The following is a 27641-nucleotide window of genomic DNA, read 5'->3' as shown; positions in this document are numbered from 1 at the left end:
TGAAGGCGCTTAATGGAGGACTGGCTGACTCCAAAGTAAAGGGCATTGCAGTAATCAAGCCGGGATGTGACAAAGGCATGAATTACTGTCTCAAAGTGTTCATGTGAGAGGAGAGGTTTTATTTTGGCCAGCTGTCTAAGGTGAAAGAAGCTGGATTTAACAACGGCACCAATTTGCCGATTGAGTTTGAAATCACTGTCCAGTTTAAGGCCCAAGTTTGAGACTGTTGACTGAAGATAAGGAGACAGGGGGGCCAAGTCTACAGGATGGAATGTACAAGGGCCACTGGGACCAAACAATATCACCTCTGTCTTCTTTTCATTGAATTTCAAGAAATTTTGTGCCATCCAGGTTTTGATTTCTTCCAGACAGGATAGGAGTGGCCTTAATGAGAAGGCATCTTTCTTGCTCAGTGGGACAACAAAATCATGTTTGCAGCAAGACATTTTTCACAACAGGGGACTTTTCACAACAGCAAATTTATCTCGGACATAAACACGAACACACACAAAACGTATGCGTGTACTCTTTATTTTTATTCCAATACATCGTGCATAAATATGACATACACTTATTTGACACTTCATATAGCCAGCGTCGAAAGAAAAAAGCAGGAATGCAATTGCGAAATTTACGATCAGCATTTACTTTCACTTCCATCAATTTCTTGCATAAGTACCGGTACTTTTATCCTGTCTTTAAGTGTGAAAGTTTTTCTTTTCTTCACTCCTTAGTCTGCAAAGGTCCGTTTCTGTAGCCATTTTAACAATGCAACACTCTTGCTGCGTCTGAAACGAACAAAAACAAATACTTCTGGGACTACTGCGCAGTCTGGTCGTTGCTGCTGCCGTTTCCGAACGAAGCAGTAGAGGTCGCTGTTGGATTAGACTTTTACGGAAGACTTGTTTTCGTTTTAGTGAATGTGGTCGCGAGGCAAGAGCAGAGAAAAAGATTTCGTATCACGGAACGGGGATTTTCCGTCATAGGGGGAGCAGAAAAGTGTTTTTAATGCACGATTTTTTCACACTAGGGGGTATTTTCGCCCATGTAGGTTTCATTGTAGAGGAGTTTCACTGTAGATGGAAGTAGGTTTCCCACGGGGAAAGAAAAAAAATCTGAACACATGAGTTTCTGATGACTGCAATGTATGACGGACATTTGCAGGAGAGATGCGAGAGACTCTTGAATAAAAGTCACATTTATTTGTCCGTGGCCAGACAAACTCGAAATGTCATTTCGGTGAGGTCAAAAGAGATTTTGGTGTCCCCTTTGGCTCGTCGCAGGTGAACCGCGTGCGGACCAGAGACTTGGACTGCTGTCTCGCCGTGCCCCTGATTATGGAGGCCGGAGCCAGCCTGGATCTGCTCATCGGCAGGAATCCCACGGAAACGGGCCACGCCAAGGCTCCGCCCGCTGAGCGCGACCACCCTTCCGTCTCACTGCTCTGTTTTTCGCAGCGCCGCACCGACAGCGTTGTGCTGTGAGCACCGCGCGCACGCCCAATTAGGTCCCACGGGTCACGTTGCAGCTGCCGTACGTTGCAGCATCCCCGGCACGAGCGGTGTTAATCACCATGTTCACATGACGCTTTTGGGAGGGGGCTGCGGTTTTCGGGCGCGTCCGCTCCTTCCCCAGCAGCACATTTGCAAGCGTCCGTTATGCACACGTAGCATCCGACTAGTTCTTGAGTTGACTTTGTCCCCACGAGCGCACACTTGATTGCTTCGATCTTCACGCGTGCACAGGGTGGGAGCACATTTGGGGGGTTCTTTTCTTGGCTCACTTGCCGTGTTTGCGTCACCAAGGACCTCCGCCGTCCTCCCTCCCCAAATAGAATTCTCACGGCCACCGGCCAAGCGTCGTGAAAGGTTACGTTACACGACATTATATATAAACATGTATTTGTTAATCTGATGAACGCTCGCGAAGACGTGAGCCTTTTCTCGCGGACGTCCTTGGGAGGGGTTATCGCCAGCATTGCGTTCTGATTGTTTTGCGTTTTTCACGACATTGCCAATATTGCCACGTGCACGTTTACACTTGATGGGAATTCACGGATTTGATTTCACTTATGGTTGTTTTCAATTTTTTTGTTTTGTTTGGTGGGGGGTGTGGGGGGGGGGCGACCACCACCTTGGCCCCGTGTCGCTGGTACGACCTCAGCCAAGTGACTTATTAACTACGAGAAGCCGCGGTGTCATGTCTTGTTTACCTCCATGGGGTCGTTGCGAGCGTACTCCTCCACTCCAACTCAAAGCATCGACGTCCCGCGGTGGGCCTTCCGGTCCCGTGCGAGCGCTAGCACGTCAACTCTTCTCCGTCAAATGATCAAATGTCGCCAGAGGTCTATTTTTAAAAGCTTTCGAGAGGAATCCAAAGTTCTGACGCTTGCGGTCTTTCTTTTGCTGTAAAGTCACTGTTTTTAGTCCTCATGCAAGCATGTCAAAAGGATTGGCGTGAGTTGCAAGACTGAATCGGCTGTTCTATTTGCATCGTGTTTTTTTTTTTTAAATAAAAATGTTAAAACCCGTGATGAGTTTGGTGCTGGTTCCATGTTGTTGGGAGGTGTGCTGCTGTTTGTGTCCTTTGGTGCAGAGATCATCTCTGGCCAAGAGATTAGATATGAAAAGAAAAAAAATACGATGTCTAACATTGTATTTGAATGTTTACAGTTCCTAAAGATAAGTGTGTGTGAGACTGTATCCGTGTTTAAATGTACATCTTCTTTGCAGTGGTTCTCCCCCACCCCTTTTTATCCAGTACCAAATTCAAAACTCTTGCGCTACCATTGTCAACATGAAAACAGACCCTGAGAAGGCCTTAGTCCATCCTTGCATCCGTTTCCTTGGGGGGTCACGGGGTCTGGCGGGAGCCCGTCTTCGGGCAGCGGGAGGGGTAAAGGCCTTCGTGTTCATCCAAAACAAGACAGTTAGGCGGGGGGGGGGGGGGGGAATAGGAAAAGAAAAAAAGGATACCTGGAAGCCGCTGGTCATGTCATGCAGTTTTAATGTGTAGATGGCGCTTGGGTAATACAGTCATGCCTTGGTTTTCGACCATAATCCGTTCCGGAAGGCTGTTTGAAAATCGAAACCACGGTCGTAAAAAAATATATCTTGATCGAACACGTCTGCTCGCAATGGAACGCTACACGAGGAAGCGTCACTTCCTCGTGTCAGGAAGGCGAGAGGAGTCAAGTGGCGCATTGAAGCGTGCTCAGTTTGCTCCAGAATCGATTTTCAGTCGTAATCCGAGGCATAAAAAAAGAATCAACATTTTTGGTCGAAAATCGATTTGGTCGAGAACACAGACGTTGGAAAAACGAGGTTTGACTGTCGAGGAAAACTTGACAAATGTACTTATTCGTTCAAAATGTATTGCACAAAAAGGTCCAAGTGAAATAAAAAAAATTGCGATTTTAGAAAAAAGTTTCTACGGGCTGTACGCGTTTCATATTCTGCGCTTCTTTCATGCGGTACAGGTACGACAAAGTGGGGGTGGGAGGGTTGTTTGGGGGCGTTGTGTGGCCCCAGGGAATTTGTCAAGGCAGTGAGAGAGATTCAAATAAAAATGGGACAAATTAGTTGTTGTATTTTCATCCAGATTTCTTTCATCGATGAAGAAGCAATGCGATGCAGATCCGATTGTGTCGTTGCGGCGCCGAAGGGTAACGGAGAGAAAACTGAGAGGCAGCGTCCACGTTCGGCCGCTCGCTTTGACCTGAAATAGACTCCGGCGTGCGAGTTCACGAGGTTTCCCTCGGACTGGACGCTGCCCTCGTCAAACACGGAGTGTTTACGTCCAACCCGGCGTGATCAAAGATCAGTTGTCGCCGGCGGTGTTTGCGTCCGGGCGCGTGCGCGTTCTCCCGCCTCCCCTTCTTTTGTCGACGAGACAACGACGGATGGCCTTCCATTGATGTTGCGCTTGACTTTCAGGTCAAGTGTCAACGAGCCACGTCAAGGAGCGCGAAGGGCCGAACGAGTGGCGGGAAGCGCCGGGGAGGGGCTCGGCAAAGGCCGGATTGTACTTCAAATACCGTCGGAGGGGAACCTGAAGCAGAGCCGTCGCGGCTCACCTCGTTTTGCCCCTCCTTCAGATTCCGCAATGAATAAAACGCAAAGTTATTGATTCTTTCTGTGGGGCCCGGCACCAAATGACCCGCGGACCGGTACCGATCCGCGACCCGCCGGTTGGGTGCCCCTGCGCCAAACCCGTTGCCCGCCGCGCCCCCGTGTGGAAAACCTTCACCTTCAAGTGATGTCACAACACGATGGTGTGACAGACATGTTTGTAAACAACTCTCGTTTCCCCCAACAAAGTCTTCGACATTCCAAGCAAGTGTTGAGGTGGGACGGAAAACGCTCCCGGATCGCTTTGTGAGGGCGCCGCTGGAAAAGACGCATCGAGTCAAGCGTGTCCAAGAAACGCTTTATTCCAAGTGTCTGCGGAAACGATGCAATGTGCATCTGAATGGAGACAAACAAACATACTTTGGTACATTGAGATTTTTTTTTTGTGTGGATGAAGCTCCGGCGAGTCTGCAGATGGGCGACTCCGTCGGGAGCGGTTGGCTTTTTTTTTTTTTTTCTCGAGTATTGCATTTTCATTCTCATTCATTCATAACATTGAGCATTTCCAAGTTGCCGCTCCTACGCTGACTATCGCACCACCTAATTAAAAGACATTTCAGAGTTATCGCTCAAGTAATCAATCAGTCATGGTGTTTGTATGATGTACAAAATTGTTACAAAAGGCTTGTGTGATTGACAGACAATTGCAATTCTGCTATACGACTGGCTAAAGTTGACGTCACAAAAAAAAAATGAAACAAAACAACAACAACCTAAAAACAAGAATCCAGGACATCCGCTGTTGAAATGAGCGCAATCGAGCTTTTCGGGATGGGGGGAGGGGGTGGGATGGTGCATTAGTTTCGATTCCTACACATTCTTTTATCGACTGGCATTGATTAACACTGATAAACTGCACAATTGATTCGGTAAAATAGTTCCTGCTAAAATGCGTTGCATGTTCTACAGCAACACCTTGCAACATTAAAAACAAACGCGACCGGAACGGTGAGACAGCAATAAAGTGCAAAGAGGTTTTACACAAAAAAAAAAAAAAATGCACTGGGACTGACCTTGGCAGTCGACCCTAAACGTTTTTTTTCCAACGCTGCGATTTTGATCCGATTTTTTTTTCTTTTGAACGTACTTCTCATTGGTTTTGTCCAAGGCCTCCGCTAAAAAGGCCGCGTCGTACATGGTCTGCGTTTGTCCGCCATATACGCTAAGCACCTCGAGCTCACCGGCAGACGAGATCACTTGCGATTTGGGTGAGCGTGACCACCGAGCTCAAGTACGAAAGACCTCACGACGCGTCCGGTCGGCCGAATCGATAAGTGAGAATTTCATTCCTGCTTCTTTGTCCGCCGCAACAATTCCTCATCTCTCCGGAATCAACGAGAAGAAAGGTCGTAAACATCAAACAAGTTCTACGTACAAATCTAGCGTCAGTGCCGACTGCAGCCGGAACAGTTGAAACACGAGCCGCAACGGATATGGTACAAAAATCACATTGAGAGAGAGAAGATGGATCGATGGATCGATAGATCGATAGCTAGCTAGCTAATTCTCCCCATTGATATCAAAGCACAGAATCTGGAAGGTGAATCGCGCCGGTGGACGCAAAGCGACCAACGTCAGCAAATCGGAGAAAAAAAAAACGCAAAGCGCATGGACGGTCTTCCTCTCACAGAGAGCGCTCACATGGTGGTTTCGACAATGGTGTGGGTGGCCTTGACCGAGCCGTTGTTCCCGTTGGGGTCCAGGGGCTGCGTCAGCTCGCTGCCTTTGGCCACCGCCGCCGCGTACTCTTTGGGCCGGGAGCTCACGCCCGACTTGGCCGGGGCCGCCACCGCTTTGATCCGCTGCGTCAAAACAGGAGAAGCCGATCCGTGACCATCACGGGGGCGCATAACACCGGACCGCGGACCCGTACCGGGCCTCTGCCCATTTGTGAGCAGTCGGTTACAAAAAACAAGAGCGTTCATATGGACGAAGATCAATGGCCCAATTAGCATCAAAATGTATTTTTTATCGCTTTCAAAACGCTTTGTGAAAAGCCAAATGTCATTGTGACAGGGTGTCGAGGGAGGTTCCACCTTGGAGATGCGCTCACCTCAACGAGGGGTCCCTCCGATTGCAAGATCTTGATGACCATCACCATGGGGATGCAGATCATGGAGGCCAAGGCCAAGCACCAGCCCAGGCCGATGGCCCAGTCGGGGTATTCGTACACTTTGTTGTAGGTCAAAGGCTTGTACTTGACCAGCGAGAAGACAAAGCAGCCCTGACACACACACACACACCATCAGGTTTGACTTCAAGTCGGCCGTCAAGATGGGCCACGTTTGGGCGACGGTCTCACCATGCAGAGGACCGGCGTGATGATGGTCCAGCTCCATTTCATCCACGGGTTGGGTCTGTAGCCAATCATATCCTCAACTCCATCGTAGAAATTATCAACCCCTGCCAAAGTGCGAAGAGAAAGAGCACTCTGCTTATTGGCAGAAGACCTCCCACGATTGAGTTCGCCTGCAAATTGTTGACGGCTTTACAAGCGCTGATCGTGTCTTGGAACAATCATATCGCTTGACGTCTACCCGGGATGGCCCTGGCGCAACTCGTTCACCGGGTCAGACGGTCATTTCTCTTCAACACTAGCTCATTAAAAAAAAAACAAAAAAAAACAAACAAGCACACCCACCCACACACACACACACGCACACACGCACACACGCACACACCCACACACACCTTTATTTTATCAAATCTCTAAAAAAAAACAAGCACACACACACACCTTTATTTTATCAAGGCTCTAAAAAAAAAAAACCAAAAAAACTCTTGACGGCTTATGGACGGCAGCTGGTTCCACATTTCCACCGGGAATATCCGGAGGCGTGCCAGCTTCCAGGTTCAGTTTGTTCACAAGCTGCTAGTACGCTAGCTTGGAAAAAAAAAACAACAACGGAGCCTTTAAAAGGGTGTAAACGGGCAGTTTTGTAATATTAAGCAAGATGGAGACGAAGATGGCAGCCGTCTGCAAGAGCTTGTTAAAAACTCCCATTTTTGGGACCCTAACCCCCCCCCCCCCCCCCCACCCCCGTCTTCCATCTGAGGCATCTAGCAATAGCGAGCCAATAATGTTGGCCACTCCGTCACCTGGACCCCTGCAGCTCGTCATGAGCGAGTTTTTTTTAAAAAAACAAAACGGTGTGAACCACACCACAAAGGCGCTTGATGTGCGTTTTGGCAAGTCTGTTGCACTCCAAGTCAGGTGCACTTACCGTAAACCCAGGCCACAGCGATGCATTCGAAAAACGCAACCCACAAAAGGCACATGCCGCTGGCCGCATAGTAGTCGAAGAGTTGAAAGACGTACATGCCGCCCTGGGGAAGAACAACGGTGGCATCAATCCCTCGCCCGATCGAAGACGGTCGCCGAGACGGAAGGCGACCGTCGAAGACGCCCGACACCAAGCGCGAGGATGTTGGGGCGCGCGACCGGCCGGCTGGCAGCGATGACTCACCTTGGTCACCATGGCAAGTCCCAGGAGATAGCTGAGGAAACACATGATGGCGATGAAGATCTCTCGCCGGTAACCCTTCCTGAGGAGGGCCGGGTACAGATCCACGATGGACGTGATCTGGCCTTCCACTTCCACAAACTGCACAAAAAATAAAATAAATAAACAAACAAGAGCAAGGACTTGACTTCCGCGGCCATTACGATGACGTCATTGGCTCGAAGAACTCCAGGCAGCCATATTCGGTCAAGTGAAAAAGTCGACACCCCCTTGTGTTTGCGATCCGAGGAAATGAGACCGAGATCCATTTCAAATCATTCCGGAATGATTTTTCTTTCATCTTTTAGGGCAAATAAAAAGAACGTCATTTGGGAAATATGCGCTTGCACAAGTATGCGCACCCTTTGTCATTTGTCTTGTCGTCGGCGAGATCGGAGGGAGTTTCCTCCGGGCCACGCACCCGATCGTCATCACCATCCGCCTTTAAAAGACTTTGTCGGATAATTCAGGTCTTGCTCTCGACTCCCGAAAACCAAGTGCCTGTACAGTGAAACTCCTCTACAACGAAACCCACATGGGCGAAAATACCCCCTAGTGTGAAGAAATCTTCATACATTAACACCATTCCCACTCTCCTGCCAATAAAGAGTACACTTACGTTTGTGTGTGTGTGTGTGTGTAATTACATCTGAGATCAAATTTGCTACAGTGAAAACCCCCCCGTTGTGAAAAATTTCTTGCTGCAAACATGATTTCGTTGTGTAGGAGTTTCACTGTATTTTCCAGATGTTTGTCATCCCGCTTTTTGGTCCTCGGGCCACTTTCTTGTATTTTGGGTTCTTGTTTAATGCTCTTCTCGCTGTATTCTTGTATCTTGCGGTTGGACCGCTCTCGCTCTTTGACGGCACGCGAGTTCCGTTTTGCATTTTGGTCCTTGCCTTTTTGCAAGCGCTTCTGGTTTCTTGCGTTTTTCCTGGTTCGTTATTACCAGCGACCTTCTTCGCGGTAACAGTTTTTCTTGTCGGATTTTTGACATTTGGAACGTTTGACGCCAACAAGAAAAAACATTTGCAACCGCCGAAACCGTTTGGGAATGTCCATTGAACACCTTTGCGACACTCAACGAACCCCGAACCCCCGCATACACACTCGCAAAGCTTTGCCCCTGGATGAGTTGGATACGGACAAAGAAAATGCACCGGATTACGAGACGGAGCTAACGGGCCGGTTACGGTGGATACGCACCATATTTGGACTCGCGTACACACTTTTTGGGGTTTGGCATATGCTCCAATTGTTTTGTTTGTTTTTTTTAAATCGTGGAGCTGATGACAAAAAAGGGGTCTTTCAGACCGCATTTTGCCTCTGGTGTATTGGACGCCGCCTTGCGTCAAAGATTGAGCACGCACGCACCTGGCTGTCGAGACCGAGGAGCAGCAGCATGATGAAGAAGAGGACGGCCCAGAAAGTTGGCAGCGGCATCATGGACACCGCTTTCGGGTACGCGATGAAGGCCAAGCCGGGACCTGTGGGCCAAAGGTATCGGGGGAGGGGAGGAGAGGGGGTCAAGGACAGCGTTAACAACTCCTGTCCAATCTAAGCTCGGACGACATCGATTTTTATTTTATTTTTTTAACTCAATCAAGCGAGTGAGTGAGGCCGAACGTAATCAAGCTCCAGCAGACGTGCCGCCGTCTGGCCAACTCAATTCAATGAACAGAAAAAGCCAAACCAAACCGTGCATTGCGTGCGGAGTCGCCGCGAAGGAACGGTGACAGATGTTCTTGCGCTCCGGCAATAAAGATAACAAACCAGTCCGAATGTCAACAAACAGCGAGCCGGCCCGCTTGAAATGGAGCGCGTATACATTAACTTGCGTTTTAATTGCTCGTATAGTTCACCGAGTCGCTCTTCGACCCGTCATAAAATCGCCCGAGTACTGTGCGCCGTGGACATCAGTCCGTGACATGCAAGCGTCACTCACTTTCTTCCTCTCTTCCATCCAAAAGTACAAACAGACATGGAAACCCTGAAGCCGAACCCCTGACGAGACTTTTATTCGAAGTGAAGCAAAACGTGCCGCAAGCAACATGGCGGAAGGCTACGACGCATTCCGTACAGCGAGCCGGTCTATCGTCGCAAGCGCTTTCATGTCAACTCTCGGGCCGCGCTCGATACGCTCTTGCGCTCGCAGGCGACGTTGGGAAAACAAGCGCGACACCGGCCGCGGTAAATCATTCACAGTCATTGGAAATCCTTCGCGCCAGAGAAGATCAATCCCGAAACAGAAATTCTGCCCGACAGATCACGTGTTTTGGAAAAAAAAACACGTGAGACAAATGCGCTCTTGACGGTGGGTCCCTAACAAACGGCAGATTGGGGGGGGGACCCCAAATGGCCTTCGTAATCCATCGAGACCATTTGCTTCTCCATCCGTGAGGCGTATTGGAGGAGACCTGCTGAAAATGTGCAACATGCGCGGACGTAAACGTGCAGATGCGGCGTCGAAGGTTTTTTTTTTTTTTTCATTTTTCCAGATTCTTTGGGGCATGGCTAAAATGGAGGCGCGGCGAGTCACACGTAAGCACCAAACGACCGAGCGACAAGGCCCAAAGCGTCGCGTGAATTGATGAAAGCGACGGCCGCAGAAAGAATTCCAGAATAGCTGAATTGCAGAATTCCATGGGCCGCGCATCATCAGAAAACTCGCTTCAACCACCGCATGGTGCCGAAAACAAACTGCAGGCTGCATTGGGCATCCAAAGTACTCCCGGGCTGAACCGCCAAAACATGGCGTGATTGTCATGGCTGACTTCAGCATCAGCGACTCCACAACTTTAAGCCCCGATGTCCCACAGCGACAACGGGACACCGGCAAGCTTGGATGTGGGACACCAGGCCACAAATGAGCAAGGGGGGGGGGGATTTGTTCAAAGTCAATCCTCTGGCACCCGACCCACAATCTGCCCTTGGCCGGGCGAAGCGGGAATGGCGCGCGCGTAAGGAGTGACAATTTTTTTTTTCATTTGATTTGGGGATTTTGGTTTTTCAAGGAGCGGGGGCGTGGGGGGGCAGGGTAGGGGACAAATCTCCAACGGTCTTTTTTGGTTTGGCAGCAGCGCCCACCATCGCTACTGCCAGCACCCGGGACCCCTCGTACCTGACTCTGCCACATCGGCAATGTCCACCCCTTGTTCTTGCGCCATGAAGCCCAGGACGGAAAATATTGCGAAGCCCGACACAAAGCTGGTACCGCTGTTGAGAACTCCCAGCAGCAAACAGTCCCTATGTCACACATACGTCATGGGAGCTTGTTAATGAACACACACACGCAAGCAACGTTTCCCTTTTTGTTTTGCGGCGGCCGTCTCAGGCGCGTCCTGACTTGCTGACCCTAACCCCCCCCCCAATCCCCCACCCACCACGGAGGAGGCCTCGCTCACCTGTAGCAGTTGTACTTGTACTTGTTGTAGCTCCCCAAGGACGTCATGGCGCCCAAGCAAATGGCGTAGGAGAAGAAAATCTGAGTCCCCGCGTCAATCCACACCTTGGGAGTCGGGACGAGAGCGGGCGCTCGGTCACGGATTGAATCCAACTTACGTACGGTGTCACCTACCAGGACCGGCGCCTTTTATAGGCGCCGTGACGCAGCTCGCGGGTCACCGAATTCACTTGCCCGTTTTCGCTATTTGTTAAAATTGTTCAAACAAATCAACACATGGAAATGCTAACGACATTCAACTTGTTGTTAAGCTCAAGTTTGAGCCCTCCGGTTGTCCCACTGCCGTTCGTTTGAGCCGATGCGGTCACAAGACGGGCCGGGGGTGCGTTAGCAGCCCCGCTAGCTAGCCGCTCGGCGGCCATCTTGGCCGAGGCGGCTTTCGAGGCGGCAAACTTCTTGAGCATCAGGCGGAACTTGTTCAATTCTCAGTTGACTTTTTGTCAAACACTCAAGCATGTGCCATCAATGCATGGGGGGGGGGGGGGGGTCCAAAAGAATAGTTTGATCTGCTCATTCTCTTATTGATTAAAATGCCGGTCACCGTGACTCATTTTGGCTCCCAAATGGACGTTCCTGCGAGTTTTGCAATCCTTGTGTTGAAAACGGCTCACTCGCTTTGACGGCGCAATGTCCATCGCTCAACCCCAATGGCGTTTTAGCTTTCTTGCTGACGGAGATCCGAGGGGTCTGCCCGTTGCCGCTGCTTTCTGTCTTTGGCGCTTTCTCACGTTCAAAATCAAACCTGACCACACAACAGCTCGTGACTTGGCCGCTCGTACGGCAGCGTATTATTAATGAGCGTCTATGCTTTTGGATAATGGAAAAAAACCCCAAAAAACACCTCAAGTCATTTCCAGTGTTACCTCTGGGTCCCGCAGGCGCGTCAAGTCAGGGTAAAGGTAGAACTTGATGCCCTCCGCCGCCCCCGGCAGGGTGACTCCTCGTACGAGCAGCACAATCAGCATCACAAACGGGAACGTCGCGGTTACGTACACGACCTAGACGGGAGGAGAGGCGTCATTCTGATCCCGCCGTACCCCCAACGTGCACGAGTGCCGTACGCCACAAGGTAAGTCCGATAAGAACAAGCTATCGAGTCGTCGACCGCAGGGAATATCATTCGAAAGCAAAATACTTTGAGGAGGGCTCATTTGCTTCCATGTCCCGGCCCGGTTTGCGTGGCGGCTTTTAACTCATTCAAACCCTTTGACGTCTAAAGGTGTCAATTAACGCATAGTCCCCGCCTCCCCGTGACGTCTAAAGGCGTCAATTAACGCATAGTCCCCGCCTCCCCGTGACGTCTAAAGGCGTCAATCACGTTTTTTCATGGGGGAGGGTGCAAGAGAGTCTGATGCAACTTCTCACTGACGGAGCAGGCTTGACTGCAGTAAAAAAAATGGCCAGCAGGTGGCTGTGGTGCAAAAGTCCACCAGGATCACACCGCAGAAGTAGTCGATGGGGCGTGATAGTGGAATATCGGAGAGCGGATTGGAATATTAGCAACTAGCAAGTTAGCAACGATGGAGAGAGTAAAACAACCAACGCTTGAGGATTGTTTTTTTCAGAATAAAAGCGTTCTCGAAACAAAACAACAAAGGAGATAGTGTTTGTGCGGAAGAGAAGATGACGCTGCGGTCACGTCATCGAAAGCAGCAGCCGTCAAACGACATCAAACGTCGCGCGCTTTTGTAGGAGCAACACATGATTGAAGGATTTGAGCTGTCACAAAAGCAAAAAAAAATTGCGTCAAACTTGAAATGATGCTTGAAAGGCACGGCCACCTCCTTACTCACTTTGCCAGTGGACTTGACTCCTTTCCAGATGCAGAAGAAGCAGATGACCCACACCGCTAAGAGACAGAGGGCCAGATCCCACTTGAGGGGCCCGATGTCTTCGATCCCGGACGAGATGCTCAGGACGTTGCGCCTGCGCGGCACCGACGTCACACGTTCACTCATCCTTGTTACTTTTCCGAAAACCGGGCTAAGGGGGGGGGGGGGCCCCCGTGTGGCTATTCGCATGGCTACTCACTCCCAGAACTCCGTCACGGGGGAAGTAAAGTTGGTGCCGTTGGCCAGCAGCCAAAGGGACTTGTTCTTTCTCACGGTGTCCTCCACGCATTGTTCCGTGTTCCAGGGCTGTTTGCATTTGGCCCAGGGGAGCTCGGGCTGAAAGCACTGAAACAGGTAGTAGAGGCCCCAGGCCAAGATCACGATGTAGTAGATGTTCAGCAGGGACACGATCACGATCGAGGCGTAGCCGATGCCTGCGGGAAAAGGAAGAGGACAATCAAAGCGCCGCCAAAACGCCAGCCGTTGCGCTTCTCGGGGTCCGTTTTAGACGCGTGGCCCGTTTGTTCGCTTTTGGCCCAAAAGCGGCATCGGAGGGCATTTCCTCGGCTTGCTCGCGGTCATCAGCGTGGTGAAAAGGGGTGTACGGCTTCCGGGCCTCGTCACATTCAAACCATCATCTAGTCGGCAAGCCGCCAAAAGCCCGAAGACGAATCCAAAGTGTTGCGGGAGCGACGCGTCTCAAACATGTCGGACGGCGACTTTGGTTAAGCGAAATATCGTCGCTCACGCCATTGAGGACCGGATTCAAACAGCCCCGCGGTCATCGGAACCCGGACAAGTTTCCGGGTCAGCCGATTGCAATCGACTCCGACACTTTTGCTTGAAATGGCGACAAAGATGCCAAATCCACGAGCGGGCGCCCGCTACTCTCTTACATCCGAGCGACGCTTGCGCAACGGGGCGGGAGCCTTCCCGCAAAGGCCGGCGGAAGTCCCGAAGGTCAACCGAGTAAAACGTGACGCGACTCCTAACGTTGCCATTACTCGTGGGGTTGTCTCGCCAGATAATGGGCTCCCGTTTTAGCCCCGTCGTCAACGTCCGCCTCCCGCGCAAGAGAAAATTTGGCTTTTATCCTGCCAAATTCTTCGAGCGTGGCTAACTTTGTTGGTGGCGACCATAAAACCAAACAGCTGCGTAGCGCTAACTCGCTGTGGATTCGACGCCATGCGGCTCGACACCTTTCACACACTTGTTTGTATTCGTCGGAGCCATTGTGAAGGGGGGGCCCTCCCTCGCTGGATCGCATGTGCAGCGTGCAAAGGGCTCGGTCTTAAATGCGAAGCTTTATCGGGGCAATCGACTCGTGCGACGTCCGCACGCGTGCGTACAAAACCATCTGATCCTGGCACAGACAGTTGACGCGACGCAAACGCATCCGTCGCTGCTGTTGTCGGAACCAGCTGGCCAAAGTCAAGCCTCTCCTTTGTCTGGGCGGCGCTTGGAGCCTTCGTCACACAATCCTCCATTCCAGTTGGTCCACAAAGCCGCCGGGCGCCTCTTGACAAGCACTCGTAAGTCATTTGAGAGTTCTTTGGAAACTCAGATGATTTTTATTCTTTTTTTTCCGAATCTTGAAAAATGGCCCGGCCCCACCTAACCGAGGTAGCGAGGACTAAGCTCAGAGGCCGTGAGGGGACGGAGGCCGATGGCTCCTCCGTTCCCGCCCGCCATCATAACGGCAGTTTGCGATGGAAAAACGGCGTTTCGATGTCATTTCAATCTTTGCCCGGACGTTTTTCCCTGACGAGCTTGTCGCCGACACCAAAGGGTTCAAAGGGTCCGCGCACTCGCCAAACGACGCCAAATTAGGACTGAGATGCTCTCGTTTTGTTTGCGTTGGGGTCTGGATGGCGCAATCACTGTCGGGGGGGAGCGTTTTCTTTGAAATTTCAGGACAAATTGTCCTTTGTTGGAGCGCTCGAGCCATTGACGTTCGGAGGGCCCGCGGCGCAAGGAGATCCTGAAAAAAGACGTGCGGCGCAAACAGAGCGCCGTTGTTGAGCAATTCATTAGCGCTACCGATGGCCGTTGTGGTAAATGAGGTCAACGAGGGCCAAACATCTCTCACCATTTGCTGCTATTTTGGGATCAACCTCAAAACACAATTTCTGCTCCCTCTTGCGAGCCCCGCGGGAATTTTTTGACTGCCGAATGCAAATCGATGTGCATGGGACAGGTGCGATCAAAAGCTACAAAGGTGGGTGGAGGGGGGGGGGGTGACGCTTTGCGGACACACAAAGACTTTCTCTAAAGTACCCGAGATGGAAATTGGCGACTCGGGCACTGCTCTCACTGTTTTTCTCTTTTTTTTTGGGGGGGGGGGGGGTGACAATGTCTTATGTGAACCTGACTATGGAGGATTGGAGGGGTTGTGGAGGGTGTGGGGGGGTGCCGTGCTACTGTCTCGGCGTTCTGCTTCACGGGCCCGGACAGAAGCGGAGCAAAACAGCTCGCCGCCGTCTTTAGAAAGATCCTCAATGTGAAAACAAAAAGTGCGCGGCGGCAACTCATCGCTAGGCAACGTCTTTTTTTTTTCCAGTCTTGTCTGTTTCCATGACAACCAAGACCCCATCAATCTTTTACGCACCGCAACCTGCGACGCATCAGCGGCGCCTCGCTCTGTGCTCAGCGCAAAATGCCTTCAATTCATCCTCGGTGCTGATTCCTAATTGCATATTCATGCTCGTCGAGAAAAAAAAACGGGGGCATTTTCTGATTTGTGGTGGGGCGGGCGGGGAGGGGCCAAATTCAATCCACTTGAGGTTCACCTGAGGTCCAGAGTGTCGTTTTCCACATTCCCGATTTCAAGTCAAGTCAAGTCAAGTCAAGTCAACAGTATTTATTGAGCACTTTCAAACAGCCATCGCTGCATACAAAGTGCTGTACATGGAGCAATTTAACATGCACAATAAACAGTAAGACAAATCGGTAATAAAGGCGGTAGAAAGCACCAAACAGTAAAACCAAGAACAAATCTAAGTCATGCTGAGTCGAATGCCAAAGAATACAAGTGAGTTTTGAGGAGGGTTTTGAAGGTGGGCAGCGAGGAGGCTTGCCGAATGTTCAGTGGGAGGTCATTCCAGAGAGAGGGACCAGCAACAGAAAAGGCTCGATCCCCTCTGAGCCTCAGTTTAGTTCTTGGTACTTCTAATAAAGTCTGGTCCACAGACCTGAGGTGCCGGGCAGGTGTGTAGGGGCGGATGAGCTCAGAGAGGTAAGGTGGCGCGAGATTATTCAGAGATTTGAAAACAAATAAGAGGATCTTGAAAATAACTCTAAAATGAATGGGGAGCCAGTGAAGGGATGCCAGAGTAGGAGTTATGTGCTCCCTCTTACGAGTACCAGTCAAGAGGCGAGCAGCGGCATTCTGGACCAGCTGAAAGAAGCTGGATTTAACAACGGCACCAATTTGCCGATCGAGTTTGAAATCACTGTCCAGTTTAAGGCCCAAGTTTGAGACTGTTGACTTAAGATAAGGAGACAGGGGGCCCAAGTCTACAGGATGGAATGTACAAGGGCCACTGGGACCAAACAATATCACCTCTGTCTTCTTTTCATTGAATCTCAAGAAATTTTGTGCCATCCAGGTTTTGATTTCTTCCAGACAGGATAGGAGTGGCCTTAATGAGAAGGCGTCTTTCTTGCTCAGCGGGACATAGATCTGGCAGTCATCTGCATAGCAGTGGAAGGGAATACCATGTTTCCTTAAGATGGAACCCAATGGGAGCAGATACAGTGAGAACAGCAGAGGCCCCAGAATTGAGCCCTGTGGAACACCACATGACAGGGGAGCAGTGCGTGCCAAGGCTGACACAGAAGGTTCTGTCAGCTAAATAGGACCTAAACCACTCAAGAGCACTGCCACCAATGCCCACCAAGTGCTGCAAACGAGTCAGCAGAATACTGTGATCCACTGTATCAAATGCTGCGGTTAAGTCCAATAAAACTAGACACACGTGGTCTCCAGAGTCATTTGCCAGGAGGATGTCATTAGAAACGCGTAACAGGGCTGACTCCGTGCTATGCATCGTCTTGAAACCTGACTGGAAGACCTCCAAGATGTTATGTTCATCCAAGAAAAATTTCAACTGCATGTGCACCACTTTTTCCAGAATTTTGGAAATGAAAGGCAGTTTGGAAATTGGCCTGAAACTTGACAGCACATCTGGATCAAGACCAGGTTTCTTGATCAAGGGTTGGACCACAGCATGTTTAAACTGTTGGGGAACTACACCAGAAGAGAGGCTGCTGTTGATGATATCCAAGACTGATGCGCCAACACTCGGGAGAACCTCCTGAAAGAAGTGCGGGGGAAGAGAGTCGCAAGGGGAGCCAGATGGCTTCGTCTGGCGAACTACATCCTCCAAAAGCGCCAAGGACACAGTTTCAAAAGAATTTAGCACAGCTGAACATGGAACATGGACAGAGGGGTCAGATGCGGTATTTGAGACCGGAGTCCTAGCTGTAGAGACCTTATCAATGAAAAACTGAAGGAATCTGTTGCACATCTCGGGTGAAGAATCCGAGCAAGTAGGCAGAGGGGGTTTGAGTACAGAATCTATCGTTTTAAATAGTGTGCGTGGGTTGTGACGGTTAGCTTGAATAAGGTCCGACAGATATTCTCTTTCTCTTTTGATTTCATGACATCAACGTTGGGCAGAATTGGGCCCCGTCGGGTCACCGCCGAGGCAAGTCCATCATCCGGACGCAGAGCCGCACCGGAACGCGGCGTCACCAAAAGCTCGATTTGGGGCGCGAGTTTGCGCCGAAGCAACCTCGGGCGTTTGCATCTGGTAATTGATCGGTCGCGGTCGCGCCGCTCGTCAAGAGCGGGCCCCCCCGTCCGGAGGCGCAGCGCAAGCCGTGCGATCGCGTCGCGGCTCCTCAAACCGGCGCCGCCCTGACGTCATTCGGGTCGGAATCGCCGAGACGGGACGGCCGTGCGATGGCCGGGCTTTCAAAAGACGGCGGGCAACCGGCGGCGCGCGGCGGACTGACCGGTGAAGATGGGGCAGAGTTTGGCCCAGCAGGTGATCCCTCCTTCCGAGGTGTACTGGCCCAGCGCCACTTCCAGGAAGAAGACCGGCAGGCCTCCCCCAAACAGGAAGATGAAGTAAGGGATGAGGAAGGCACCTGAGTGACGGCACGCGAGAACCCCGTCAGGTGAGGGGCGCGAGGGCGTTTTCCCTTGGGGGCGGCCGCCACCTACCTCCGCCGTTCTTGTAACAAAGGTAAGGGAAACGCCAGACGTTTCCCAGTCCCACGAAGCCTCCGGCGACCGACAAGACAAAGTCCAGCTTGCTGGCCCACTTCTCCCTCTGCGGAGCCTTGCCTTCCGCCTCGTCTTCGGGCCTGGTGCCGGGGCTCTTCCCCGGCGAGGGCTTCAGCGTGTCCTTGTGGAAGTCCTTCAGGCATTGAAGCTTCTCTTTTTGGGCCATGCTGCGGACAAGGGAGAGGTCACGGAGGGCACCTTGACCTCCGGCGTTCGGGAGAGGGATGCCGTCACCCGATTTGCCTTTCGCGCCGCCGCGTATTACGTCGCGGGCGATGACGCGGCGGCGCGACGCTAATCTCGCTAATCCGAGCGGCCGACGAGCCGAGGTCGTTGCGCGCCGGGCAAATGTTTGGGTGACCCGTTTAAACCGAGACCGGCCACCTTGTCAAAAGGAATCCTTTCAATTCGGACGCGTTGGGAATATCGGCGGATGCCACCATGCCATTTTCCAAATCGAAAAGGCTGAAGTTAAGGGGGGCGGGGGGTGAAATGAAGTGCTTGATTTTGTTGCTTTGTCTTTTTAAAACTCATTTCTCTTCTTTGGCTTTTTTGACTCGCCGCGAGACTATTCATTGTTTGTTGCCGTAGGAACGCCGTCGTTTTCAAGTGCTTCAGAAACACAGTCAAAGCTCGCTTTTCCAACGTCTCTGTTCTCGACCAAATCGGTTTTCCACCAAAAAGTCCGAGTTTTTCTACGCCTCGGATGACGACCGAAAATCGGTTCTCGAGCAAACTGAGCGCACTTGAATGCGCCACTTGACTCCTCCCGCTTTCCGCGTCACTTCCTCGTGTAGCGTTCCATTGCGAGCAGACGTGTTCAAGAAAGATTTTTTTTTTTTTTTTTTTAAAGAGCGTGGTTTCGGTTTTCCGACAAATCGGTTTTCGAACAGCCTCCTGGAACGGATTCTGGTCGAAAACCGAGCTCTGACTGTACACTTGAGTCGACTTTGGATTCATTTTGTTCCATCAGGCTCAACTCCAGTGCCGAACAAGTGCACAGTCCGCAGTATTATTGTTTCATGAAAAGTCAAAGTGAACCCTTAAAAGAAGCGCACGTCAAACGATTCGAATTGAAGTAGACAAAAAAATAATAATAATAATAATAATTCATGCTCGATTTGCCTTTGTTTCAGTGTACAAACCTGAAATTGTTGATTGGAATTTATCATGACTAAAAAGAAAATCTGTGAGCAGAAGGTCTCGAAACGAAGAACTGCCGATTAAATCGCAGCATTCGTAGTGGTGGTTGGGGGCGGCGTCAAGCGCTCAAAAGGTGACTGGATGACGGGAAAATGTGGCAAGAGAATGAGCACAAACGTGCGCTCGGGAGCTGCCAAAGTTGACATTTGGCTTGCGCTCCAGCGCCGCAAGGTCCAAATATAGAGAGCGAGATAACGCCGAGCCCGCTTCCACGCAAGCTTATGGCCAGGTCAATCCGGTGCCGCCAACGTAACCTTCCTGGAAAGGCAGGATTTGATTTCCTTGTTGCCGCGCGCCTCGTCCAGTTCTTCGTCTCGCTCGCGCCGCTCCAAACCTTGGTGTGCCATTTGGAGCTGGCGTGACGGTTGCCCGACGTGGCGCCAAATCGAGTCAAAGCGGGACAATCGGAAATTTGACACCCCCGAGCCCCTCCATCAAACATTCTTGCCGGAATCGACGAGTTCTTTCAGCCCGCCCCCCCCCTCTCGCTCCCTGTCCAAGTGCGAGCACCGCGTCGCCGTTTTCTGGCATTTCGCTCCCCCTCGTTTCCGCACGGCGGGTCAAACCGAGTGGCTTTGCGTCCCGCGGCCGGCCCGGTTACATAACTTGGACCTCGGCCGCAGCTCGTCTCCTCCTCTCTACTCGATTCCCTTTGCCCCTCTTTTTGCGAGCGTGAACGCTCCCGCACCTGCTCGCCAGACTTCCGCTTGCCCGGGCTTTCCAGAGACAAGCCGATTTGCTCAAACAATTGAGAAGCGCGCCGAGAAGCTGGCGGTCGACATGAAACGATCCACGGGGAGCTTTCGACAAACCATGACGATGAAAATAATTGAGGAAGGCGCAAGGCCCGACACGCAGACCCCCCCCCCCCCCCCCTCTCCTCAAGTATCACCTTGTCAAGCGAAGACAGGCGAGAAAACTTACATTTCCTTCATGGCTGCAGCAATATCCAAAGTGCGTGTCGGTCAGCGGTCACCATTCCTGTGCGGCGAGTGCATTTATGCCAGCTCGGGCAACTCGGAGCGGATCTGACAGCGAGGCCGGCCCCTCGGCTCAAGACAATTAAATCCAAAGCCGCCATTGGACGGGGCCTCGCTTTGACACACCACTCAGGTACAAACATGGAACACTGTAAGTTTCCACTTCCCACTGCTCCCTAACCCCACCTCCGCACACACACACACACACACACACACACACACACACACACACACACACACACACACACACACACACACACACACACACACACACACATTTCAAATTCAAGGCAGAGACGCACGAGACAAATGAGTGAGGAAAACAAAGTTAGCCTTGAACCGAGCCTCTCCCCCCACCGGGCCGTGGACAGCCAATACTGGGCTAAGGGTCATTTGGTGCTGCACCACACAGGGACCTTCAACCCCCACCCGCTGTAATAAAGAAAGAGATAAATAGGTGCCGCATGTCGGTCCACAGGAGGAAAAAAACTTAAACCTTCACGTTAGCAAAAATGAGCAAAAATACCCCCCCCCCCCACCCCCAAAAAGAATGTTTCGAGCGCTTCTTTGGAAAGGGGAACGGCCCGAATAACAACACAGAAGAATAGCCAACATCCAGCGTCATGGGGCGGGATCCAAATGATCCGCTGTGTTTCTTTCTATGTCAAATTGGCAAAAAAATAAAAAAGAACATTTTAAATCGTATTCGGGACCACACCATATGCGCATGGATGCGGTTTGCCCCAAAACGTCATTTCATCGGAAGCAAAAACAATCCACATGAAATTGCCATGACTGGACGCTTGGATTGAATGTTGCCATTGTGGCACGTCAATTCCGAACCTCCTGAAAATGTGCGACGTCGCATCAGCAAGAGCGAGCGAGCGTGCGCAAGGTGAGCCGAGCGAATGCGCTCTGCCGTGAAGTTGAGCTGACCTCCTCCCCATTTATCTCTGATGTGAATTCCAGCAGCCACTGCCGAAAGATAACGAGCCCGACCGCAGGAAAGAAAGAAATAACAGCGCCAATGGGGGGTGGGGGGGGGGGGGCTTTCACTCTGGAGACCTGGACAACGCTCACACCGGCACGTTTGGGTTCTCGCGAGACTCACTCGTGGCCCACAATGGAAGAACTGAATCCGCACGTCAGGAAGGGGGCGCGGTTGTGCAACTTGTTGACAATTCACTGCGAGGTCTGTCCGGCCGTCAGTCAGCTGCCCTTCATGTTCTTCTCCGGACAAACGAGTTGAGTGAATCAACAGCACCTGCGGCGGCTGTGGCCGCGTAGCGGCCTACATTTTGGGGCAATCGATCTTATATGAATCGACAGTCACGACACATACGTGAGAATCCTTTTGCGTTGGAAGGTCATATTCATGACATGAGGTCGATGCTACGCTAATCGAAACGCAAAGCGGTCGGGCTTCACACACCGCAAAAACAACAACGCGCATGCAAAGAGCAAAACAGGTTTGCAACATGCTTCTGTTACAGTGAAATTCCTCTTCAACGAAACCTACATGGGCGAAAATACCCCCTTGTGGAAAAAAAATTTCATGCATGAAAGCCATTCCCACTTTTCTGCTCCCCCTACAATGAAAAGTCCCCTGTTCCGTTATCCGAAATCTTTTTCTCTGCTCTTGCCTCGCTATGAGATTCACTACAACGAAAACAAGCCTTGCGCAAAAGTCTTTATCCAAGCTCAGCATGCCACAGCGACCTCTACTGCTTCGATCGGAAACGGCAACAGCAACCGCCACACTGGTTTACACGAGCGCAGTAGTCCAGGAAGTATTTGTTTCAGACGCAGGCGAACGTTACATTGCTAAAATGGCGACAAAACGGACCTTTGCAGACCAAGGAGTGAAGAAAAGAAAAGCATTCACTCTTGAAGACAGGATAAAAGTCCGAAAAATGAAAGATGGAGGAAGCAAAATAAAAGACATGATCCAAGAAATTGATGTAAGTGAAAGTGAATGCTGATGGTAAATTTCGCAATTTCTTTCCCTTTTTCTCTTTCTACGCTGCTATATGAAGTGTCAAACAAGTGTATGCTCGTATTTAGGCACTATTGGAATAAAAATAAAAAGTTTTTTTGTGTGTGTCCGTGTTTACGTCCGAGATCAAATTTGCGACAGTGAAAAGTCCCCCGTTGTGAAAAATGTCTTGCTGCAAATGATTTCGTTGTAGAGGAGTTTCACCGTGTAAAGCTAACTAGACTCCAAAAGCCTGAAAGCTTTTCATCATCGGCTGAGATGCGAGGATGCCAGGAGCGGACGCGGCGTGCTCTGCAACGTCTGACGAGTCATACGATGATGATGATGAAAAGGACAAAAGATACTTTCATCTGCGACGAGGCACCGTGTCAGCCTCCTTTGATGAAAGCCAAATTGCTGCTGCTAATGCCCATGAAAACGTTGGCTTCAAGGGGCCCTTTCGTCATCATGACAAGGGAGACGGCAATTTCACGGACATGAAAATAGAATACAGGCGACGTCCTCAAAATCACTGATTTGCTTAAATGATTTGTTGTATGTGGTAAAACCATTTTTTGGGGGGGGGTCATTTCGGCATTAATTACACACACCAGTTAGATAATTCTAAGATACCGGTAATTCTTTTTTTTAATGAATGAAACTGTACATGAAAGTAGTGTGTGCAAATGTATGGCCACCGACAATCTGACCTCGTTGTTTATTTTGCGACGTTTTCATGCCGACGAGCGATTCTGATGAGGACGGCAGATTTCGTCACAACGCGGACCCCCGACCGTCGCACAATTGACAAGACTCAGGAAACCATTCGGTCACAAAATCGCTTAATCGCTTTTGTGTCATTCGTTCACAGTGACCAGGTCATTTTCATGCGACGCCTCCCAGACCGGTCACAAAAACGGGAGGGTGAGGAGTACATACTTTGTATTATTTTGGTCAAAGAACTAACTTTACAGAAGTACTTGTGCGAGACCACAAACCCCCCAACCACCATCCAGACGAAGCGGACTTGTTGGGCTTCGTCAAGCTGATTGTCGCACGCGTTCACTCGCTGATGAAACAAACACTCGGCGTCAGCGACTCTTGCCGCCGCACTCCAAGTCTTATCCGAGCCGCGTCCTCTAAAATTTCTGTTTCACCAAAACAATTGCCGGCACGCTCTGTCAGAGGGCCCCCCCCCCCCCCCGCAACATATTTTTTTGCCGTCGCTATCCGTGAACGTGTTGCGGCGGTTTTGGTATGCGGGCCACTTTGAGTCCTTGTCCTCCATTGTGCCACGCCGCGTGCTTTATCTTCTGTGCACTGTAAACAAGTCCGCCATGAGCCTATAACAGAGCCTAATAAGGAAACATGGATGCAGTTTTTATTCCCCGCCCCCCAGTCTGTTTTGACGCCACTCGATGCTTCGAGAGGGAGTCCGCATTGGCCGGCGCGCGACAATCAATGAGCGACGAAGAGGGTCCTCGACAGGCTTTGCGCCAGGGATCAGGAATCGGCCGACGACAAGTAGCGTCCCGCTCTCGCGCACGCCGGGGGCCCCTCTGAGCTGCGCGTGACAACGGGATCCGAGGCATTTTTGGCCCACGTCACGCTCCGCGAACTACATTTGTTATGTAACGTTTTCGCAGTCGCTGTCCAAACGATTTGGAAAGAGATCGCTTCACATTCATGGATGATTCGTGGAGAGGAAAAATTCAAAATGGAATTGGAAAAAAAAGAAAAAACTGCAACGGTGATTTAATTGTCATTGAAAGGGGGAATTAAACTCCAGTCGCGAGGGAAAACAATGATTGCCTTCATTTCTTGTTGATTATCATGTCTGATACCACCGACGATGTATTAATCAACTAACAAAAAAAAAAAAAAAAGCAAACAAACATCAGAAATGCCTAAAAGTGGCTTTGGCAGAGCAACGCCACAGCGCAAAGGTGTCCAACTCATTTTTGGTGCCGTTACCGTTTGACTTGGAGGGCCGTTGTGACTGAAACCATAGACAGAAGTCAAGAACAACGATTGATTCAAGTATTGTTTAACTCATTTACACCCTTTGACGTATAAATACGTCAATTAGCGCATAGCCGTTCCCTCCCCATGACGTATTAATACGTCAATCACGTGCTTTCATGGGGGAGGGTGCAAGAGAGTCCGATGCAACTTCTCACCACAGGATTAGGCTTGACGGCAATGTTAAATAGCAAAAAAATGGCCATCGGGTGGCAGTGGTGCAAAAATCAACCAGGATCACGCCGCAGAAGTAGTAGAAAGGGCGTACAGTGAAGGAGGGGCGTATGTGGATTGGAACATTAGCAACTAGCAACGATGGAGAAAAGGAAATAACTAACTAAAAATGTTTTTTTTTCGGTATAAAAGCGTCCTCGAAACAAAACAACAAAGGAGATGGTGTTTGTGTGGAAGAGAAAATGACGCTTTGGTCACTAATCGAAAGCGGCACCCGTCAAACGAACGTCGGCCTGCACAAACATGGCGTGCTACACGCAGCCCGCATAGCTCACGCCGAGTTTCAAGTTCATCTGATGAAGATGAACTTGCTCCACGTCAGCGATCATCACTTGGCAGAGCATTTTGTGCCTCCCGATGCCCCACGTCGCCCACAAATCGTCTCCCCAGCGACTTCCAGCGATGACGGCAAAGAGGCTGCATTGCTTCGCATGGCCGACGCCGGGCACATGTCAGCGATTCGTTGGAATCGTCTCGTAAAGACGACGGCGAAAACGATGAATTGGAGAGCGATTTGGATCCCGATATGTCGGACGAATATGTGCCTTCGGACGTAACGGAAAGCAGCTGAGAGTCCTCGCCAGAGCCGCTGGAACGAGGAGGTAACTGCTGACTAGCTTGCAAGTTCCCATTCAAAACTTCATCACTTCTTATGCCTCATCAGTCACTTTTATGTACCGCTACATTCCCCGCTATACTATGAAGTTGCCAGTAACACCAATCATTTATGTACGGTTGATGCGTCTCATAGATGTGGATGAAAATATGCGCTGACTTGCATGTCGCCATAGGTTTAAAAAAAAAAAAAAAACAGGACACATTTGGTCCGCTCAGCTCTGCTAAAACCACTAGTGTTAAATTCATATTCCATTTCATTTCAAATTGGATGCTGAGCAACGTGGAATGAATGGTGTAAATAGCAGTGTGCGAGCATGTATGTGTGTGTGTGAGAGATGTTGAAATGTAAGTGGAAAGCAACAATAAAAAAAATAGAAAAATAAAAATGTGGTAATTGTACATACTTCTATACATTACAGATTGTCCAACCAGAAGCCAAAAGATGACGACTCCTCGCTTTGGTGGTGGAAAGAAAGGTAAATAAAATGATTGTACCTCACTCTGCAGCAAGATATATTTGCAACTTTTTATGTTTCTATAATTTATAGGTCGTGCATCTGGACGTGGTGGGATGAATCGATGGTGACAAACTGGATGGAAGCCAAAAACCATCTTCTCCACAGCTGCACTTTTGTTCATAGTTCAATAGTTTTGTTGTGTGCAAATAAATTATTTTGCTACAAAAACATTATTTGTAATGTTCTTTTGTAGGAGGAACACATTATTGAGGTATTTGAGCTGCCACAAAAGCAAAAAATAGTGTAAAACTTGAAATGATGCTTTTACAAAGAGCTCATTTTCTCTGGATTTCTGCAGAAAATCGGCATTTTCCATAAAACCTAGCAGTTTTCTAATGCTGATTGCCAACGAACGGAGAAAGATAGAAACAAACTTTTTTTTCTGCTGAAAGAAGAGAGTCTCAGCTTTCTTTTGACAGGTTGCATGTATATATAGCCATAGAACAGAAAATTCTGTGGGCCTTGCAAATCAGTCAAAATTCAGTAAAATGTGAGGGATTGAGGGGGTTGCTCCAGTGAAAAGGGGTGGTATTCAATGAGTTAAGTTACTATCATGAGGGGGTTTGGAAACAAGAAAATGCTTTGAATATATCAAAATTGCCGTCGACATTTTAGAAAGGATCATGGAAGTTGACATGTTTGATTTGCTTTCGCGGGCCACATAAAAAGACGTGGCGGGCCAGATCTGGCCCCCGAGCCGTGAGTTTGACACCCAGTGCCATAGCGGGTGATGTCAAGAGATTTGGAAGAAAATCAGCTCTTGCAAGAAAGGAATTCTCGTGAGCTCATTTCTGGGTAGTTGTCATTGAAGCAAATGTTCCTTTGGCTGGAAGAAACGAGGCCGCGCCAACGTTTTATCCCCCCCCCCCCCCCCCCATCTTCACCGACGACATCCAACACGAAATAATGCCACGCATCTTTTAAAATGCGTGAGGTGCGGTTGAATCGCAAGCAAGATGAGAAGAGTTAAAAGAAAACATTGGCGGTTCACAATTTGGGATGAGCACGGCCGGCTTTTAGCGTGTGATGGAGTCGTTTTCGAAAGGGCATTTCAATCAATCGCAGACAATCCATCCATCCGGTCCGTCATTGGCTGAGTGACGAATCAATTAACGCTCCAAAAATGCACGCCGAGCAGCAATGACCTCGCGTTCTCAGCCTCTCACGTGAACGAGAACGAGAAAGCTTGAACGGCCAAAGGTTTTGTTGGGTTTTTTTTTTTTTTTTTTTGCCGTTCAGACGGCGGCGAGCGCATCTTCTCGTCCACGAGCATCCCCAAAAAGCATTCCTCGTCACGCGTCCTTCCCGTCATGCCGTTTCGCGGATTTACCTGTCGGCGTCGGCGGCGGCGGGGCGAAGTCGACGTCGCTCAACGTTGATTGATAGAATGAAGGCAATTTTCCCGCGTGAGCATGACGCTCGTGGGAGCCGCTTTGCCTTAATCGCGCTTTGAGTGGAAAATCACCAGCTTCAGCCTCTTAAAGCGACAGACGCCACGAGCGCACCTGACTCGCCGAGCCGCCCCCCCCCCCCCAAAAAGAAAAGCGTATCATCATTGTGCTCGTCACGTTGCGAGGTGGTGGTGGACCCCAAAAAGCAGGCAAGAGGGAGGAGCAGGGTGTACTTGGCACATTGTATTCAAAACACAGAGAAAACAAAATCCTCAACAAAACAACGTCCTGAAAACAAAAAAAGGAATCCAAAGCAGCAAAGCAAAACCATGACTGACGCTAAAACCAAACGGTGACCGAAACCTGACAGCAAAAAACAAAGAATGAGCCGACGGCGAGCGGTCGCTCGTGCCGGGAGTCCTTTGAAACAGCTAACGACCTAACGACCAACAGGTGTGCAGCTGCAGGGGGAGCCCTAC

General features: G+C 50.2%; 2 protein-coding genes and 1 long non-coding RNA gene across 8 annotated transcripts in view; 2 read left to right on the top strand and 1 right to left on the bottom strand.

Annotated features, from left to right (window-relative positions):
• The window catches only part of LOC147210638 (glutamate receptor-interacting protein 2-like), a 28593-nt gene extending 26062 nt beyond the window's left edge, over window positions 1-2531 (top strand). For all 5 annotated transcript variants that reach the window (XM_086113912.1, XM_086113920.1, XM_086113937.1 and 2 more), the window contains one exon: window positions 1284-2531. In XM_086113912.1, the coding sequence (XP_085970038.1) occupies window positions 1284-1484 (201 nt within the window). In that variant the 3' untranslated portion in view covers window positions 1485-2531. The remainder of the gene's footprint in view (window positions 1-1283) is intronic.
• Window positions 2532-4414: 1883 nt separating this feature from the next.
• LOC147210636 (sodium- and chloride-dependent taurine transporter-like) lies at window positions 4415-27258 on the bottom strand. Of its 2 annotated transcripts, none has more exons than XM_086113976.1 (14): window positions 27102-27258; window positions 18159-18388; window positions 17948-18082; window positions 13128-13362; window positions 12890-13022; window positions 11960-12094; window positions 11038-11141; window positions 10755-10879; window positions 9008-9120; window positions 7598-7735; window positions 7355-7457; window positions 6433-6533; window positions 6184-6354; window positions 4415-5932 (listed from the first exon to the last, which is right to left on the bottom strand). In XM_086113976.1, the coding sequence occupies exons 2-14, from the start codon at window positions 18385-18387 to the stop codon at window positions 5768-5770; spliced, it is 1887 nt and encodes a 628-aa protein (XP_085970102.1). In that variant the 5' UTR covers window position 18388; window positions 27102-27258; the 3' UTR covers window positions 4415-5767. The 2 variants fall into 2 exon arrangements, with proteins under 2 accessions (XP_085970102.1, XP_085970094.1); XM_086113968.1 differs by lacking the exon at window positions 27102-27258 and adding an exon at window positions 20349-20591.
• Window positions 25041-25941, top strand: LOC147210637 (uncharacterized). The gene is made up of 3 exons (XR_015101228.1): window positions 25041-25237; window positions 25673-25729; window positions 25802-25941. It is a non-coding gene; the product is annotated as an uncharacterized LOC147210637 (long non-coding RNA).
• Window positions 27259-27641: the final 383 nt, after the last annotated feature.

This window comes from Hippocampus guttulatus, chromosome 1 (assembly GCF_054856545.1).
Source record: "Hippocampus guttulatus isolate MCC_2025c chromosome 1, RoL_Hgut_1.0, whole genome shotgun sequence".
NCBI classification, from domain to species: Eukaryota; Metazoa; Chordata; class Actinopteri; order Syngnathiformes; family Syngnathidae; genus Hippocampus; species Hippocampus guttulatus.
This window is presented reverse-complemented; position numbering and strand designations above follow the sequence as displayed.